The 17,826-nt window shown below is 35.0% G+C and overlaps 1 protein-coding gene across 1 annotated transcript; it reads left to right on the forward strand.

The window, feature by feature from the left end:
• Positions 1 to 4,630: 4,630 nt before the first annotated feature.
• On the forward strand, positions 4,631 to 8,454 carry LOC143566764 (ABC transporter I family member 6, chloroplastic-like). The gene is made up of 7 exons (XM_077053372.1): positions 4,631 to 4,953; positions 6,088 to 6,138; positions 7,018 to 7,239; positions 7,429 to 7,569; positions 7,715 to 7,891; positions 8,090 to 8,190; positions 8,278 to 8,454. The coding sequence occupies exons 1-6, from the start codon at positions 4,660 to 4,662 to the stop codon at positions 8,174 to 8,176; spliced, it is 972 nt and encodes a 323-aa protein (XP_076909487.1). The 5' UTR covers positions 4,631 to 4,659; the 3' UTR covers positions 8,177 to 8,190; positions 8,278 to 8,454.
• Positions 8,455 to 17,826: the final 9,372 nt, after the last annotated feature.

Consider the following 17,826-nt stretch of genomic DNA (forward strand, 5'->3'; position numbering starts at 1 on the left):
AGGCTCTTTAAAACGTATGATTATGTATGTAAAGAAAGTATGAAGGTAAGAATGAAAGTATATGCACTTATGTGTGTATGAAAGAAAGTTAAGAGGTTAAGTATGAAATGTAAGAAGGTATTGTATGATTATGTGATTAACTAGAACTCACTCAGCGTAGCTGACTTTTAGTATGCACGCAGGTGAGTAGAATGAGGCAGGTAGCTTGAGGAGGACACATGGCAGAGTTGGACGAAGCTGGCATCTGAAGATTTGCCATGATGTTTTATTTTAAAAGACTATGTTTTGTTTTTAAATGACTATGAATGCCCAATAAGACAAGAATTATGGTTATGGAATGTAATGGTTTGAATGTTTTTAATGTTCCGCGAATGTTTTAATTAACTCTGATATTTAGAACTGCGTTTATGAGTAAATCCAACACGAAAGTAGGGCTACCGGTAACGGGGCCTTACAGTTTGTCGTTTCAAGTCGGATCTGTTCGTTTACCGTTCGAGCTTCATTTATTTATCTATTTAGTCTCGGTTCATCAATCGAGGTGAGTACTTTCATACCCCGTTTTCCATCTTCCGTATTGGGGTGACATTTCATACTTATTAAACTAAATGCTTTAATTACTTGAATCTTTAAACCCACAAACGTGATTGTATACTTTACCTGAATAATTGCTTGATTTGGTGTCCTATGCTTACATGCTTATATGCTTATGTGTTTATCGCTTTTGGATGGTGGAACTATAAATCCTATACCATTTGGCAACCTCTCATGGCAAGGTGTCGTTAACGTAATGCTATTAACGATAACTATAAAATCCTAGAATAGCTAGGTGGTACTAATGTGTTTAGCAATTGTCATAAAATCCTAGATAGCTAGGTGGTGCTAATGTGTTTAGCAATTGTCATAAAATCCTAGATAGCTAGGTGGTGCTAATATGTTTAACAATTGTCATAAAATCCTAGATAGCTAGGTGGTGCTAATATGTTTAGCAATTGTCAATTTATCCAACTCTAGTGCTTTTATTCATTGTTTTGTATACAAGTGTTGTGGCTTCTTATTACTATATTTATATGCTCAAACTTATGAATTGCTCACCAACCTTTGTGTTGACAAACTTTATTTTATGAAATGTTACAGGTTTGACTTTTGTTGACTCGAGGACTTGACGAAAAAACGTTACCAAGACCATTAGGGTATTAGTAAAACGAACAATATAAATGTTACTTGTATTCAATTTGTTTGTGTGAACGAAATGTGTTGTTTATTGATTTGTTGAAATAAAATGAGTTAATTAAATATTGTCACTTAGTGTCTTGTGTATTTGTCCAATCACGTTGCACTCCGGCATGTTCCGCCGCCTTTGATCGGGGTGTGACATCCCACCTCCCACATTTATTTCGTTTGTGAGTTTCAAAGTCATATTGTCATGAACTAGCAGTGAAAATAAGGTTTGTAGGAATGATCAATCATCCTTTAGGTGGAAGAGCAATTGGCAATAAATTTCTTAACCTTGAACTTCATATTTTAAGTTGGGTGTGGGTTTTGTTGACGTGCAAATATAAATGTAGAAATTATGGGTCATTAGATTAAAAATGATTAACCTAACTGTATATAATAGTTTGAAATCAGGGAACCTCATATTCAAGAACTTAAATGTCTGCAGAGGTGCAAATCCTAACCGATTAACCCAAACCGATCTGAACTCGGCTATTAGCCGGCATAGTAGAAACTGGTTTGTAACCGATATTAACACTAGCCTAGGAACCAGTTATGGCTTTTCACATAAGAACCGGTAAATTTCAATAAGTTAATATATTAGTGTTAATAAGTTTACATTTAATAGGTTACTAATTTTAAGCGGTTGATAATCAAATCAAACCACCTATATAGGTTAGAAATTGTTCACTCAAAAATTGGTTAGGAACCGTTACCGCTTATTACCAATAACCAGTTAGGCAGTTACGCTTAGTAACCACTATTTGCACGTCTATATTTACGGTTTTTGGGCTAGTTTTGTAAATTAGGTGCCCAGTCCATTAAGCCCATACGTTCAAAATAATATTTCATTAGTCAATATGCTACCACATCACCGGCTTATTTAATCAAACCGTTCCTTCTTCTCCGGCCACCCAAATCATCCGTTTAATTCCGTCATTTAGAGTAATTGTTGATATGTAGAAACTTGAAAATTAAATATATTATTATCAGTAATTGTTAAACACAGGCATTAATATTAAATTTTATATTTTATTTCAATAATTATGTGACATAGGGAGTGTCCGATGGAGTCAAATGTGATGATGCTTATGGCTTGGAGTTTGGGTTAGGCGTTAATCAGCCTCCTACATGCAACTGCTAAAAAAGAGCCACCACGTAAACTCGTTTATTATACGATCATCCAGATGTTACTTAAAAGACATTTTCTCTTAGACAAGCATTAGAGTCTACTGATTTTTTTATTTTGTTGGTGATTATGTATTTTGTAGGACATCACATTAGGTCCAGATCTGATTTGATTTGATTTTGTGAACTGATTGAAATTTGATTAAATTGCTTGCTTGTTATTAAAACTAAATCATTCTAGTATGATCAACACTCATAATCATATACTTCATAATGTTAGGAATTAGTCACACGTTGCATTGACCGCATACTTCTCGTGGTTCGACACGCTACTTGCCCTAACTAGTTTAAGGTGATTAGGACACTTGATTATTATTGACTCAATAGCGGCAGTCTAGCATCAACCACTTATATAGGTTAGTAAGGTTAATTTTAATAGCTTAAGTGGTTAATAATAGAACCATACCACTTATATAGGTTAGAGACTTTTCACTAAAAACTGGTCAGGAATCGTAACGATTATTGACAATGCCGGTCTTTATCTTTTGACTAATAACCAGTACGATTAGTAAGTTATATTCTTGTGGTACATTCACATATATTCCCTTCCTACGTTCCCTTATTACATATTTACCTAACCATTAAAATCAATAACATAGTTCCCCTTTATAAACCACATATATTACACATATACACATTTCAATTAAATTAAATAATTAAATGATTATTTTAACCTTAATGAACTAATTAAAGAACTATTTACATATATCCCTTTTTTAAACACATCAGTTACACATATTCTCTTTATAAATTAAAATAATATTATGTTATAGCTAGATTCATGTATCACTATTTTTTTTATTAAAAAAGAATGAAGAAAACTTGCAAATCATAGCTGACTTTATTAATAAGATCAATTCCAACACAAAAGTTTTCTGAGTTTGCAATACGTAAGCTTTCAAAATTTAAACAAAATGCATGGCTTTCAAATTTTCCAAAATGGCCAAACCAACAATATAAGACAAGAAAACTATGCACACTTTTTCCTGGATTTGTTACTTATGGGACACTTTTCGGTAGTATGCAAAGCCATTTATCATTGCATAATACGGAAACGCTCTTATAAACTCCTATCACATTTGCAAATGTTGAGTTCAGTTTAATGGTCGACTTTTGTTTCCCAAATTACCATTTAAGAATTCTGCTCCACAACTTTATGATTTGTACTATAATACCTTTGATGGATTTTATTACTTGATGAGTACTCTGATGCTTCATTATTAACATCACCTTTATCTTTGTAAAATATATTCAATTCTCATAAAACATCTATTTGTAGAAGATAATACAAGGTTTATCGAAACAAACATTTACCAATTACCATTGTTGCATTATCAACATTATTATTAGTCGTCACATAAACGCTTAAATCATTCTCAACCTAACACATACGTACTAAGCCAGTTGGAACTTTTCATGAGAATCAACCTGAATTGCTTAGTGACGTGTTTCTCAATGAACCAAAGTGAGACAGTGAGCTCCTTATTTGAAGGATGATGAGTGGCAACATCTTCATTCAAATCATCAAAGTTTTATATGCGTGTGTCAATGTAAATGCATTTTTGAGAGCCAAACAATAACACTATATAGATAAGTTCTTAGCTAAACGAAAGTAGTCTCCACATCTTAATTTTATCTTACACTTGGAAAATCATTGAACAACAACATTCTCGAGTGACGGTGATTGATCTCTATTCTCCCATGTTGGTGCAAATGAGTAGTTTTCAATAATATCCATATTTTCGTCTTTCATTATGAAACGACCTAACGTGAATAAACCAAGAGTAAAATTGTTCACCTATAACACAAAAACACACACACTAGACATATAAAAATAAAACTTTCTAAAGTGAGGTGCTATTTAGACCATAGTAAGAACCAAAAACAAGCAAAGCATTATACTTTTTACCAAACATATAATTAGTCTTGTTTATTTTTATATTTTTATCTTTATAACAGTATAAGAAGCATAGTATATATAGTGTTGGCATGCTATCTAAGTCGTTTGATATAATCCATTTTGATCTGTAGGTTTGTTAATAATTTTAACAATAAAAAATAGTATCATTGAGACATTGATCATAATCATATGAATGAAATTAACAATAAGGTAGGTACTTAGGTTTGGGATGTTTGGGCCCAATTGATTTAAGCCCATGCTATCTAACTCATTAGTCAATAATAATATGCTACCAGACATGAGCGTGAGGTGGAGTGGACGTGAATCAAACCCTGTTCTGTTCTCCGGCCACCGGAAAAATGGCTCTACTTCACCGATTCGGCTGCTGCTCTTCTCCTTCTACTCCACCTGTCATCTCTTTCACAAAGTCATCCTCCAATCCGACGTCGTTTTCGGCCTCTGCTCTTCCCCGTCACCGCCGGAGGTTGCCATCGTTTAGAGTAACCGCAGCGCTTGCCGCTGAGACGGCAGCCGGTTCTACTTCGGAATCCGGACAGAAGCTGCTTTTGGAAGTGAAGGACCTAACGGCTGTTATTTCTGAGTCTGGACAGAAGATTCTTAGCGGCGTTAACCTCTCAATCTACGAAGGCGAGGTATATTCTAATTCTATTAGAACATTGCATTATCAAATACATGCATTATAGCAGACAAGATAAGAGAGTGGAGATTGAGATGGTTTGGACATGTGAAGAGAAGACAAACGACGAATCCTGTTAGATCCATAGAAAACATTACTATAGAGGGGAGAAGGGGTAGAGGAAGACCTAAATTGACTTGGGATGAGAGGATTAAGCATGATTTGATAGTTCTAAACCTTTCCGAGGACATGGTTGAGGATAAGAATTCTTGGAGAAGTAGAATTAAAGTTAAGGATTTTTAGAGAGAAAGGAATACCTTAGGGCTTCTAATTACCTTATTTTAGTCACACACCATAATAATATTTTCTCTACATAAATAGTATTAATATTATTATTATTGTTGTTATTATTATTATTATTATTACTGTTGAACTCTGATTTCCTTTGTATTGCTTCATACATATGTACTTTAGAGCTGAGGGTCTCTCTGGAAGCCACCTCTTTATCCATGTGGACAGAGGTACGGTGTGCCTACATCCCACCCTCCCCAGACCCTACTTATAGCTATGCTATTGGTGGGACTTTACTGGGTATGATTGATTGATTGATGAAATATATGTAAACCTTATGGTTCAGTCCGATTTTATACGGTTTGAAAGTATTGAAACCTGAAACCAAGCCGTTCGTTACCGTTTGAGACTTTAGAAACTGCCCAACCAAAAGTTAATAATAAAAACTGACTGTGATACCAAACTGACGACCGATTTGAACGGTTTCCACTTTTAAACCCAACCGTGAACACCCTACGCTATATGTGTAATCTGTATTTTATGGGCTGTAAACGAACCGAACGTTTGGCGGGTAGTTCGTTCTTGGTCGTTCGTTTGAAAAATGAACGACGTGAAGGAATTTTGTTAAATAAACTAAATGAACGAACACAGAGGTGATGTTCATTCAGTTCTGCTCTTGAACATTCAATAATGTGTTTGTTTACGTCTGTTTATGCTCCTTAATTACGTCTGTTTAGTAAAGATATCACTGTAAATTAGCAATCATTTAGCTATGTTTACGTGCACCAATCTGCTAGTGGTGATGCTCTAAACCTATCAATCATTTAGCTAATGCTGTTTCAGTTGTTGATTTGACTAGATTCATGCTATTATGGGCAAGAACGGTTCTGGAAAGAGTACTTTCGCCAAGGTTAGTGTGCTTTGTTTTTTGGATTCACAGTTTTGCGAACCAAGTATGGGTATTCATCGGGTTATTTTTTGGGTTTCAGGTTAATCGGGTCAGGTTCTTTGGGTTTTGAACATTGGAAATATAACCCGATAACCGAACCATCCTACATTTGGGTTAATTGGTTCTCGGGTTTAATCGGGTTGGTGTAATTCAGATTTCGGCTTTCAACGTTCATGTATAATTCTAATGTTAAGTATCATTTAAATTTTGATTTATTTGACTGAAATGACATTATGTTTGCCTGAGGCGTCTTATTAAGCATGATGTGTTTTGTTTATTCATTTTGTGACCTCAATTTAATTTGCAACTAGGTGTACAATCGGAATTTCTGCACCAGCTATTTTTATTTGGGTTCAGTTTTCTGCACAAAGTTTGTGCCGTTTGACTAAAAAATAGTCAGCAGATCAGATTTTACCATATTTGCTATCTTTGAATATCGCATCTGGAAGCGATTTTTACCAGTTTTACTGCATAAAAGTCGTATTTTAAACAATTTAAGTAGTGATTTGGTTATTTAATTAAGATTTTGTCAACTGTGATGTCAAGGGCAGTTATGCAATTACATTTGTTTCAGTTTTCAACTTTGTCAGGTTATTCGGGTTAACGCGTATAACAAAAACAACACCCATTTATCAAACTGATTAACTGCACTCGGGTTCGGGACTTATAGTTGGTCGGGTTCGTGTAGATCGGTTCGGGTCTCATAGTTGGGTTTGGGTTAAAAGAAGGCCCTAGAACCAAGTAGTGTTTCCAACATCTTCAGCACTTGAGGATTAAGCTTTCAATAGTCTACGTATTTTGTACTTGTTTTGTCATATTAAAATTTGTATGATTTTGTAGGTTCTTGTTGGTCACAAAGATTACGAAGTTACTGGAGGTTCGGTTATTTTCAAGGGAGAGAATTTGCTTGAGATGGAACCAGAAGACAGATCACTTGCTGGTCTTTTTTTAAGTTTTCAGTCTCCTGTTGAAATTCCAGGAGTCAGCAACAGTGACTTTCTGCAGATGGCGTATAATGCTAGAAGAAGGAAACTTGGTCAGCCTGAGCTTGATCCACTTCAGGTTTATAGTTTCTGACTCAATTATTTTAGTCTTCACAATTATTGTGGCTTTTATAGAGTCTCTATAATTGTTCATTAGAACTTGAAAAGATTATGAACATTTCATAAGACGTATAGTTTTACAGGTTTTTCTAGTTTTTGCTATATTGGGTGAGTAAAATTTGGTTGTACTAATAGTATGCTTTTGCAGTTTTATGGTTACATCATGCCGAAGTTGGAGATGGTGAATATAAAGGCCGACTTTTTAAATAGAAACGTAAATGAAGGATTCAGTGGTGGCGAAAAGAAGCGAAATGAAATTTTACAACTTGCGCTATGCATTCCTGATTATGTAATTTATGACTGGAGTTTTTCCCTTTCTGGTTGACTTAAATAATTGTCTTTTGTTTTTCCTTATTTTTTTTCTTCTGATCAAATTCAAATGATGTTGAGGTAACTTGAGAATTAATTTTCTCATGTTTTTATATTTTTTTTAGGTTCTTCGGGCAGAATTGGCCATATTGGATGAAATTGATTCTGGATTAGACGTTGACGCACTAAGAGATGTTTCAAAAGCGGTTAACGCTTTAATGACTCCCACAAACTCTGTTTTGATGATTACTCATTACCGACGACTCTTGGAATTCATCAAGCCCACCTATATCCACATCATGGTAACTTTACTGTGTTAAGTTAAAAGATCAATGCTTGCATCTATCTTTGATAACTTAGCATATGCATATATGCATGTCTCTGATTTATATGGGTTACTTGTATTTAAAGTACTTTTATAAGGTTCTAAAATTGTATGGTTTTGTGCCGTCGTGGTGATGTTACGGTTAATTTTTTATAAATAACGAATGTGGTTGTAGGATGAAGGGAGAATTTCAAAGACTGGTGATATATCTATAGCTAATATTCTTGAGAAAGAAGGCTACAAAGCAATGTCCACCACATAATTGCTGGCTATAAGGTATTTTGATCCTGCACATCACTCTTCAATAAAGGAGAAAATTTTGTTTTTGTTAGTTTTCATTTTGACGGTTGTATTCTGTTTCAGAGAAGAAGTTTTGGCACAATATATGGAGTTTTTTGTCCTAAGATAATTATTCAAGACAGAAAAAAGGATATGAATATATTCTTGAAGCAGTTATTGAGAGACAAGTAGGTATGTTTGTGTTACTCTATTCATTTGTATGTTGACTAGATAATTTATAAATATGTTTGTTACCATTAATGCTTGCTGTAGTATATTACCGTCAATGATTCAGTTGCACATAATAAATCTCCAAAGGTTTTAAAATATGGCCTTTTTGCTACTGACTCCAATTCTATAATTTGTTCATCTATTCCAGAAAATGAATTTATTTTCATTTGGTGCATGGATGGGTCATGTGGGTTGGGTAATGGTTAAAAATGGGGCTGGGTTAACATTTTGTCTGAGGTTTTGAATAGTTATTGTATCAAAACATGTATTAGGTGTGGTTCGTGCCAATGGTTCACATTCAAGATTTTGTATGTGGTCTATCAGACATCAGTGTCGCAGCCAGAGTCACAACAGGTCTGGCAAGGGAGCTACATCCCATCAATTATCGTGTCCAATGAACATGTTTTAAGTGTTCGCGGTTGTGTAACAAGGCTTATCCATGGCAACACCAACACTAGAGTGGTGTAGCTACCTTCCCACCTAAACTGCAAATAGAACATGAACAAAGTAATGTCAAGTACAACAAGATACTTGGAAAGTACACAATATAGTAGACCAAGGAGACCATGAAGGTCACAACTATTAAGAGATAAGTTACCTATAAAGAAATTAGATAGCTAAGCTCTATAAATCTGTAACCAGACAAATGACACACAAGCGGTAATTAGAAGTTTAGAACCTATAAAAGTCAATGCATAGAGATTAGATACCTAAACTCTATATATCATTAATTAGACTAACATACGATTATCAGAATCTATAAAAGTCAATGCATTTAGGCCTGAAACTTAACGTTTAATGAATGCACATAATAAATGCATTTATAGATCATTAAAATTTAAAACATAGACAGTCCACTCGTGCAAAGAGAAATTATTGACCATATCTTTGTTCTACACAAATGCCCAACGTGGCAGAATAATGTTAATAGATTGGATACCAAAACTCTATACCAGATTAGCGATAATTAGAACTTGAAAAAATCAAAGCATAAAGGATGTCCAATGCTCAACGCCCAATGAATGCACACGTTAGATGCATTTCTAGAGCAATGAGAACTTGTAGACCATACCATTATTCAACACAAATACCCAACGTATCACATCTCAACCTATAAATATTATATCTTGATCAAACTTTTTAATTAGCAACAAGGTGGACCATTTTGACGAGACTAATGGTGTTTGTTCAGTTTCACGTATTAGTAAAAGTGATAAAGCTTCTTGTTGCCAACAAATCCTAAATCAAAGGAAATGGAAAATTAGAAATCTGGTAATATTTAAAGATGAAATAACTTATGCAGACAATATTATATTATAATAAACATTGTATCAAAGAGGAACAGTCGAGTGAAGAGTCAATTATCCTAACAATACGCGTCATAATAAACAAAGGATTTATTTTCTTTCTTGTTTTCCGGATTTGGTTTGATATACTTTTTTAACAATCCTTCATTTTCGTTGACCTACATTATAACTACTCATTGCATACGTCACCCTTACGATAATTTCCACACCTTAAATGCTGAATTTGTTCCAAATACAAATTCAGTGACTGCCAAATAATCTGAATTGCATGCAAAACGAAATGATATTAAATCATATTGAAGTATAACAAAAGTTACTCCAAAAATAATACACGATATATAGTTTAAAGATCATTAGTATTGCTCACATTATCCAAAATCTCAAAAACATAGTTATAACAAAAAAATGTTAGTTTGACTTTCACATAAGAATTATATCATACATTTACACACAATGATCATCATGTTTTGATCTTCAGATGCACACATAACTTTTATTAGGCTAGCTAGGACAGGTTTCTTGACTTAATTGCAATTTCAATAATAATTAGTAAACGATCTCGTGTGTTGCGACAAAAGCGTTGACATACATTAGTCTGTGCATCGCAATGAGGACGTTGATAGAAAATAAAGTCAGTAAAGTTTGTCCACGCATTACAGATTTAATAAACTTTTTTACATCGAAGCGTATGTAGAAATAAGGTTGTCTTTATAAAAAAAAACTAAAATGTCGTGGAGAAAACAAAAATATATTTTATTTGAGACACATGTTTTGGTCATGAATTGCATGAACTCGGTATTGAATCAAATGTGTATCGAAGCGTACGCTGAAAGATTATCGCTTGTATTCAAATTTAGAGTAACATTAAGTTGCGGAAAAAAAAGTTAAAATATATAACATTTGTTGAACGAAGTTTATGTTGAAATGTAAATAAAAATAAGCGTTAGCGATGGTATGTTTGGAATTAAGAAAACATAGTATATCCAAATATGTATGAGAAAATAAAACATGTTAAAATCAAAAGTTAGTTATAGAACTAAAAAAGTAACTGAAATGTCAAGAAGTAAGTGGTTAATACAGTTATTATTTCATGAATAGTTACTTTATGTGAGTTAACTATCAATTGGTTTTTAATATATATATATATATATATATATATATATATATATATATATATATATATATATATAGAAAGGATTGGTATCATTTAAGAACTCCAAAAAAGTTAAGAACTGTTAGGAACTCTAAACAATCAAATATTTTTTTAATTTTTTTTATATACTAACATTATTCAAGAGTAGTTTTATCATATTTTATATAAAAAATTTTGATTACATATATAAATCACAAGTTTACATATGTGTAAAATTTATGTATTAACAAATTTACATAGGTGTAAAATAAAACATAAATATGTATAAAAACTAATTTTCAAAACTATAATTATAAATATAGATTTACAAAATGATGAAACTACACTCAAATAACATTAACATACAAAAATTTTTAACGCTTTGGCAAATGTTCAAGCGTCCAAGTTTCATTTTCTTCTAACGCTTGGATTTCTTTCTTCATGGCATCTATCCACTTTGGATTTTGTACGGCCTGGTGAAAATGTTTTGGCTCATAATTGGAAGTTATGGCCGCCAAGAAAACTTTATGATTATTAGTAAACTTGTTATAAGAAATAAAATGTACTAGAGGGTGTACCGTTGAGGATTCTTGATTGGAGGAGGGTTGCTCATGGTCTATAGATGGGGGTAGCTGGACTTCATAATCAGCAAGGTGCTTGGGCCGAGACCTATTGCTTCTTTCCTTTGGTGGCTCAACGTTCACGGTATTGGACCCAATGGGTTCACTAACCACTTCTGGGTTGGGTGGGGTTTCTTGACTATTAAAAAGTGGACTAGGAACTGTTGGGCTAGTACTGGAGCTTGTAGATTCAGGTGGTTGGGTATGAAAATTAATGTTGCAATCTTGGTTTTGGTTAATGAAATCATGGTTGGGTGGTGGCCCATCTGAGCTAAAGTCATTGGATAGAGGAGTTTGGTCGAGGTCTAAGGTGTGGGTAGTTTCATTTGGCTCATCACTATTTTTGTTAGTTTCACATTTTTCTTCTTGTATTTCTTCATCCCACCACTTGGGTGGAATAAAAACTTCTTCAGCCTCAAAATTTTCATTTTTAAAAGGAAATAAATTTTCAATAAACTTGACATCCCTAGATATTATGATTTTTTTGTGTTTAGCATCATATATTTTATACCCCTTTGTCCCACGCGGGTAGCCCACAAAAATTCCCGGCTTACCCCTTTCCTCAAATTTATCCCCTCTTGTTTCCATGCTTTTAAAATAAGCGAGACAACCAAAAACACGCATATGTTCATACTCGGGTTTTTGGTTGTGTAAAATTTCATAAGGGGTTTTGTTGTCAATAACCTCCGACGGTAAACGATTTATTATATATGTAGCCGTTAATATGCATTCACCCCAAAAACAGGTGGGTAGATTAGATTCAAAACGCAAGGCTCGAGCAATTTCTAAAAGATGTCGATGTTTTCGCTCCACTTGTGGACACGTGGTTTCTAAAACGATTCCTTCTTTAGAATAAAAATCAAGCATGTATTAGATGTGAACTCCCCCCATTGTCACATCGGATCTTTTTTATGTTTTTCTCAAATTGGACTTTTACCATCTTATTAAAATAAACAAGGCAAATGCTAGCCTCGTGCTTGTGTTTTATGAGAAAAACCCAAACGGCTCTACTAAAATCGTCAACAATTGTTAAAAAATAATTTGCTCGAGAGAATGAAGGTGTGCGATATTTACCGCACACATCACAATGCAATAAGTCAAATCAAGCATTCGTTTTCGTAGTGCTAACAGGAAAAGGTAATCGAGCATACTTGGCCCTAACACAAGAATCACAAAAATCCTTTTGGTTTAAACGAGTGTTTTTAAGAAAATCAACAAAAGCAAGTTTAGAATTTGAAGCATGACCCAATCTATTGTGCCATGTGTCCACCGTTTTCATCATCAACTTTCTTGTGTCCTCCGTCATACCCATCTTGTATAGACCTTTCTTGCAATCACCCACTCCAATCAATGTCCTCGAACTCAAGTCCTGCATGACACAAAAGTTAGGAAAAAACGTTACAGCACATTGAAGTTCTTGTGATAGTTTACTAACAGATAAAAGATTGCATTTGAATTCGGGGACGTGAAGGACACCCTTTATGGTTTTTCCATTGGGTAAGACATGTTCACCTCTCCCCTCTACGGCGATCGAGTCACCGTTCGGTATGACAACGGGTGGTTCATAATGTTTTTTAATCTTGTTTTTAAGAAAAAAATCGTTATAAATTATGTGTTCGGTGGCACCCGAGTCAATAATCCACTTACCTCCTTGGCCAATATTACCTGCCATGTTAGCAACCGGTGAAGTTTCTTCTTTAGTTGTGTTCACCTTGTCGCCAAAGATCTTCACAAATTGTTGGTATTGCTCATTTGTTAAACCCGGTATTTTGCTAGTCTCCCCCTCGACACAAGCGACACTTGGTTTTCCTTTTTCTTGTTTCCCTTTACCCGGCCACCATTCCGGATACCCAATACACTTGAAACAACTATCTCTATTATGACCATCTATACCACAAAAATTACAATGTTTTACCTGTTCACCAAAACTGTGTTTTCCATCTTTATGAGAGAACTTGTTGTTAAAAAATTTGTTACGTGTGCATTAGTAGGTTGTTATGACACAACAAATGCACACTAATAGACATTGATGAATGAGATATCGATGTGTGATTGTGTGTATTTGAAAGAAAATACTATAATGGTGTATCCCACATTGGTGGGATGAAAAACCTGTGCCTTGTTTTTCCTCTATAAATAGAGAGGTAAACTAAGTTGCAACACACACCAAACCTTACACACAACACAAGCATTGTTGCAAGGTTTTTCCAACTTCTTCTTCTTCTTCTTCTACATTTATGGTTTCTTTTATTCAAACATTTTTCAGGTTTACGGTTAACTCTGGCAGTACTACTGCTCCGGCTGTTGTACCCTGGGAAACAACGAGTTCTCTTGGGAGACTCGAAATATTGTTTTAAGGGCCCCGTGTTCAACACGATTCTCAGCCAAACCGTTTATATTTTTTTTTCCGTATTGTATTTGGTTTATTTCTTTGATTTTGTATTGTATTTCAGATTCTTGTATTGTATTGTATGAGTAATAAAACTGTTTGTTAATTATCTGTTTATTTACTCAATTCACGAATTCGGTTCCTGCAATCTTAAAACAATATTTTTAAAACCGTTTCGTGAAAACTTTGTTTAAGTTTTCAGAAACTATTCAGTTTTGATCCAAACCAGTTTTGTTTCAAAATAGTATATGTTTTAAAAACAGTTTTTTCTTTTCTGTTTTGGTCTCAGAATCAAGAATTGGATCTTCAAAATTGGACTTAGACAGATTCGTTCTTGGTTTAACATTCTGAAATCAGAAAAGGCTCCTTTTTGGGCTGTTTTTGGCTATCTAGCACGAGATAGCTTATCGTGAAAATTTTGTTTAAATTTTCAGAAACTATTCTATTTTGATCCAAACCAGTTTTGTTTCAAAATAGTATATGTTTTAAAAACAGTTTTTCTTTTCTGCTTTGGTCTCAGAATCAAGAATTGGATCTTCAAAGTTGGACTTAGACAGATTCGTTCTTGGTTTAGCATTATGAAATCAGAAAAGGCTCCTTTTTTGGGCTGGTTTTGTTATCTTGCACGAGATAAAGCTATCTCGCACGGGATAAATTTATCTGGCAAATTTCAGAATTTTCTGAATTTTTTTTTCTAAGTTACTAACTTGGTCTGTTTTCTGTGTGCAAGAATGACAGGACCAACCCCAAACACTTCTAATGCTACCCCTACTGTCCATTTGACCACCCCAGCCAATGTGAGAGCGACCACAATGGCTAACCATGCTGAAAAACCCGAAAAATTCACGGGTGTCCACTTTAAGAGGTGGCAGCAGAAAATGTTTTTCTACTTGACAACCTTGAACTTAGCACAGTTCTTGGAGAAAACAGCCCCCATACCCACTGCCCAAGATGATGCCCAAAGTGTGAGTGCTTTGGACGCTTGGAAACATTCTGAATTTCTATGTCGCAATTACGTGCTCAATGGTTTGGCGGATCCATTGTATAACGTCTATTGTGGGATAAAGACTGTCAAAGAACTATGGGAGTCTTCAGACAAGAAGTATAAAACCGAAGATGTGGGAACAAAGAAATTTGTTGTGGCCCATTTTTTGGACTTTAAAATGGTTGACTCCAAGACTGTGATCACCCAAGTCCAAGAACTACAAGTTATACTTCATGAAATTCATGCCGAGGGTATGACACTTAGTGAAACGTTCCAAGTTGCAGCCATAATTGAAAAGTTGCCTCCTAGTTGGGTTGAGTTTAAGAATTATCTTAAGCACAAACGAAAGGAGATGACTATTGATGAATTAATTGTTCGTCTTCGAATTGAGGAAGACAATAAAACGGCTCAAAAATTAGCTCGTGTGGAGCCAATGGCTAAGGCCAACATGGTTGAACTTGAACAATCTTCTAAGGGGGGGCATAAGGGTAAGGGTAAAATGAATAAGGGAAAGGGAAAGGTGAACCTTGGACCGAAGAAGGAGGTTGTGAAAAAGAAACCTCAATCTTCAAACTTCCAAGGTGTTTGTTACAATTGCAATGAGAATGACCATCGTGCGAACCAATGCAAGAAGCCTAAATGTGAGCGTGCGCATATGGTGGATGAAAATGGTGAACCGTTGGTGGCAATGATCACCGAGCTCTAAGCAATGATTGAAGAAATCAATCTTGTGGGGGACAAACCGCAAGGATGATTCATTGATACGGGTGCGACCCGTCATGTGTGTGGTGACAAGACCCTCTTTAGCACCTTTAAGGAGGCTGCTAGTGATGCTAAGTTGTTTATGGGGAATCAAGCAACGGCCGACATCAAGGGTGAAAGGAATGTGATCTTGAAGATGACTTCGGGAAAAGAGCTTACTTTGAGCAACACTTTGTATGTGCCCGAAATTCATAAGAATTTGGTTTCGGGTTGGTTGCTTAATGAGTTTGGTTTTCGTTTAGTGTTTGAGTTGGACAAATTTGTCTTGGCTAAGCGTGGAATGTATGTTGGTAAGGGCTATGCCCTCAATGGTATGTTTAAACTTGATGTAACCGTGATTGGAAATGAAATGAATAAGGCATCTACTTTTGCTTATATTATTGAGTCTTTAAATTCAAATGTTTGGCATGGTAGATTAGGACATGTAAATTTCAATTCACTTCGTCGTTTAATTAAATTAAAACGCATACCAACATTCCACATTGATACAAACTCGAAATGCGAATAATGTGTTGAATCCAAACTTACAAGATCATCCTTCAAATCGGTTGAAAGAATAACCGAAACACTTGATTTAATTCACACCGATGTGTGTAATTTAAAAATGTGCCCAACAAGAGGGGGAAACAAATATGTCATCACGTTTATTGATGATTGCTCAAAATATTGCTATGTATATTTACTTAAAAGTAAAGATGAAGCAATAGAAAAATTTATCTTGTTTAAAAATGAAGTTGAGTTACAACTTAACAAGAAAATTAAACGTGTGAGAAGCGATCGAGGAGGTGAATACGTGTCACCATTTGCGGATTTATGCGCACAAAGTGGCATAATACATGAATTAACCCCTCCTTATTCTCCACAATCAAATGGCATGGCAGAACGAAAGAACCGTACATTGAAAGAGATGATGAATGTCATGTTGTTAGTTCTGGGGTGAGCCATGAGATGTGGGGGGATGCCATTTTAACGGCAAATTATCTTTTAAATAAGATACCTCTCAAGAATAGGGACGAGACTCCTTATAAGTTATGGAAAGGAAGAGAACCTTCGTACAAATACATGAAAGTGTGGGGGTGCCTAGCTAAAGTCACCGTACCCCCTCCTAAAGCTCTTAGGATTGGTCCCAAAACTGTTGATTGCATTTTCATTGGATATGCTCACAATAGTAGTGCACATCGGTTTTTGATACATGAATCCAAAAATCCCAATGTACACGTAAACACTTTCATGGAGGCGAGCCCCAATACTGTCTCGTATTTTGAGCACGTGTTTCCTAAGTTAGGACACACAAATGAAGCCTCATCATCACGAGCGAATGATGTAGGTGCAAGCTCGTCAACACAAAATGACGACTTGGTTCATGAAGGAACACATGAACGGCCCGAGACTGAGGATGGTGATTTAAGACGAAGCAAAAGACAAAAGGTTGCAAAATCCTTTGGTCCTGACTTCGTAAGCTTTATGGTTGAAGGTGAACCTAATACCTACCATGAAGCGGTGACCTCACCTGAAGGAACTCAATGGAAAGAAGCAATCAAGAATGAAATTGATTCGATCTTACAAAATCATACTTGGGAATTGGTAGATCTTCCAGTTGGTTGCAAACCACTTGGATATCGTTGGATATTCAAAAAGAATATGAAAGCCGATGGAAGTATTGATAAATACAAGGCGAGGCTAGTGATCAAAGGTTTTAGACAAAAGGAAGGTCTAGACTATTTTGATACTTACTCACCTGTAACACGTATAACCTCTATAAGGTTGGTGCTTGCAATCGCGTCTTTACGAAGCTTGGAAGTGCACCAAATGGATGTAAAAACGGCTTTTCTAAATGGTGATTTGGAAGAAGAGATATACATGGAGCAACCTGAGGGTTTCTCCGCCCCTGGTCAAAAGGGCAAAGTATGCAAACTTATCAAGTCTTTGTATGGCTTGAAGCAAGCTCCAAAACAATGGCACCAAAAGTTTGACCAAGTCATGATTAGCAATGGTTTCAAAATTAATGAGTGTGATAAATATGTTTATGTTAAAAACACAAATGGAGGTTATGTTATTTTATGCCTTTATGTGGATAACATGCTTATCATTGGGAGTAATGATAAAATGGTTCAATCTACAAAAGACATGTTAAAGGCACGATTTGACATGAAAGACATGGGTTTAGTTGATACTATTCTTGGAATAAAAATCATTAAAACCAAATA

This window comes from Bidens hawaiensis, unplaced genomic scaffold (genome assembly GCF_021521415.1).
Source record: "Bidens hawaiensis isolate Kalapana, Puna unplaced genomic scaffold, B.hawaiensis_p1.1 tig00023049_1, whole genome shotgun sequence".
NCBI classification, from domain to species: domain Eukaryota; kingdom Viridiplantae; phylum Streptophyta; class Magnoliopsida; order Asterales; family Asteraceae; genus Bidens; species Bidens hawaiensis.

Bases quoted from the DNA above. Each gene is read 5' to 3' on its own strand.
- LOC143566764 (XM_077053372.1), top strand. From the start codon at position 4,660: ATGGCTCTACTTCACCGATTCGGCTGCTGCTCTTCTCCTTCTACTCCA. The intron at 7,570-7,714 runs GTAATTTATGAC...TATTTTTTTTAG, and splicing joins CGCTATGCATTCCTGATTAT to GTTCTTCGGGCAGAATTGGC. The intron at 7,892-8,089 runs GTAACTTTACTG...ATGTGGTTGTAG, and splicing joins CCACCTATATCCACATCATG to GATGAAGGGAGAATTTCAAA.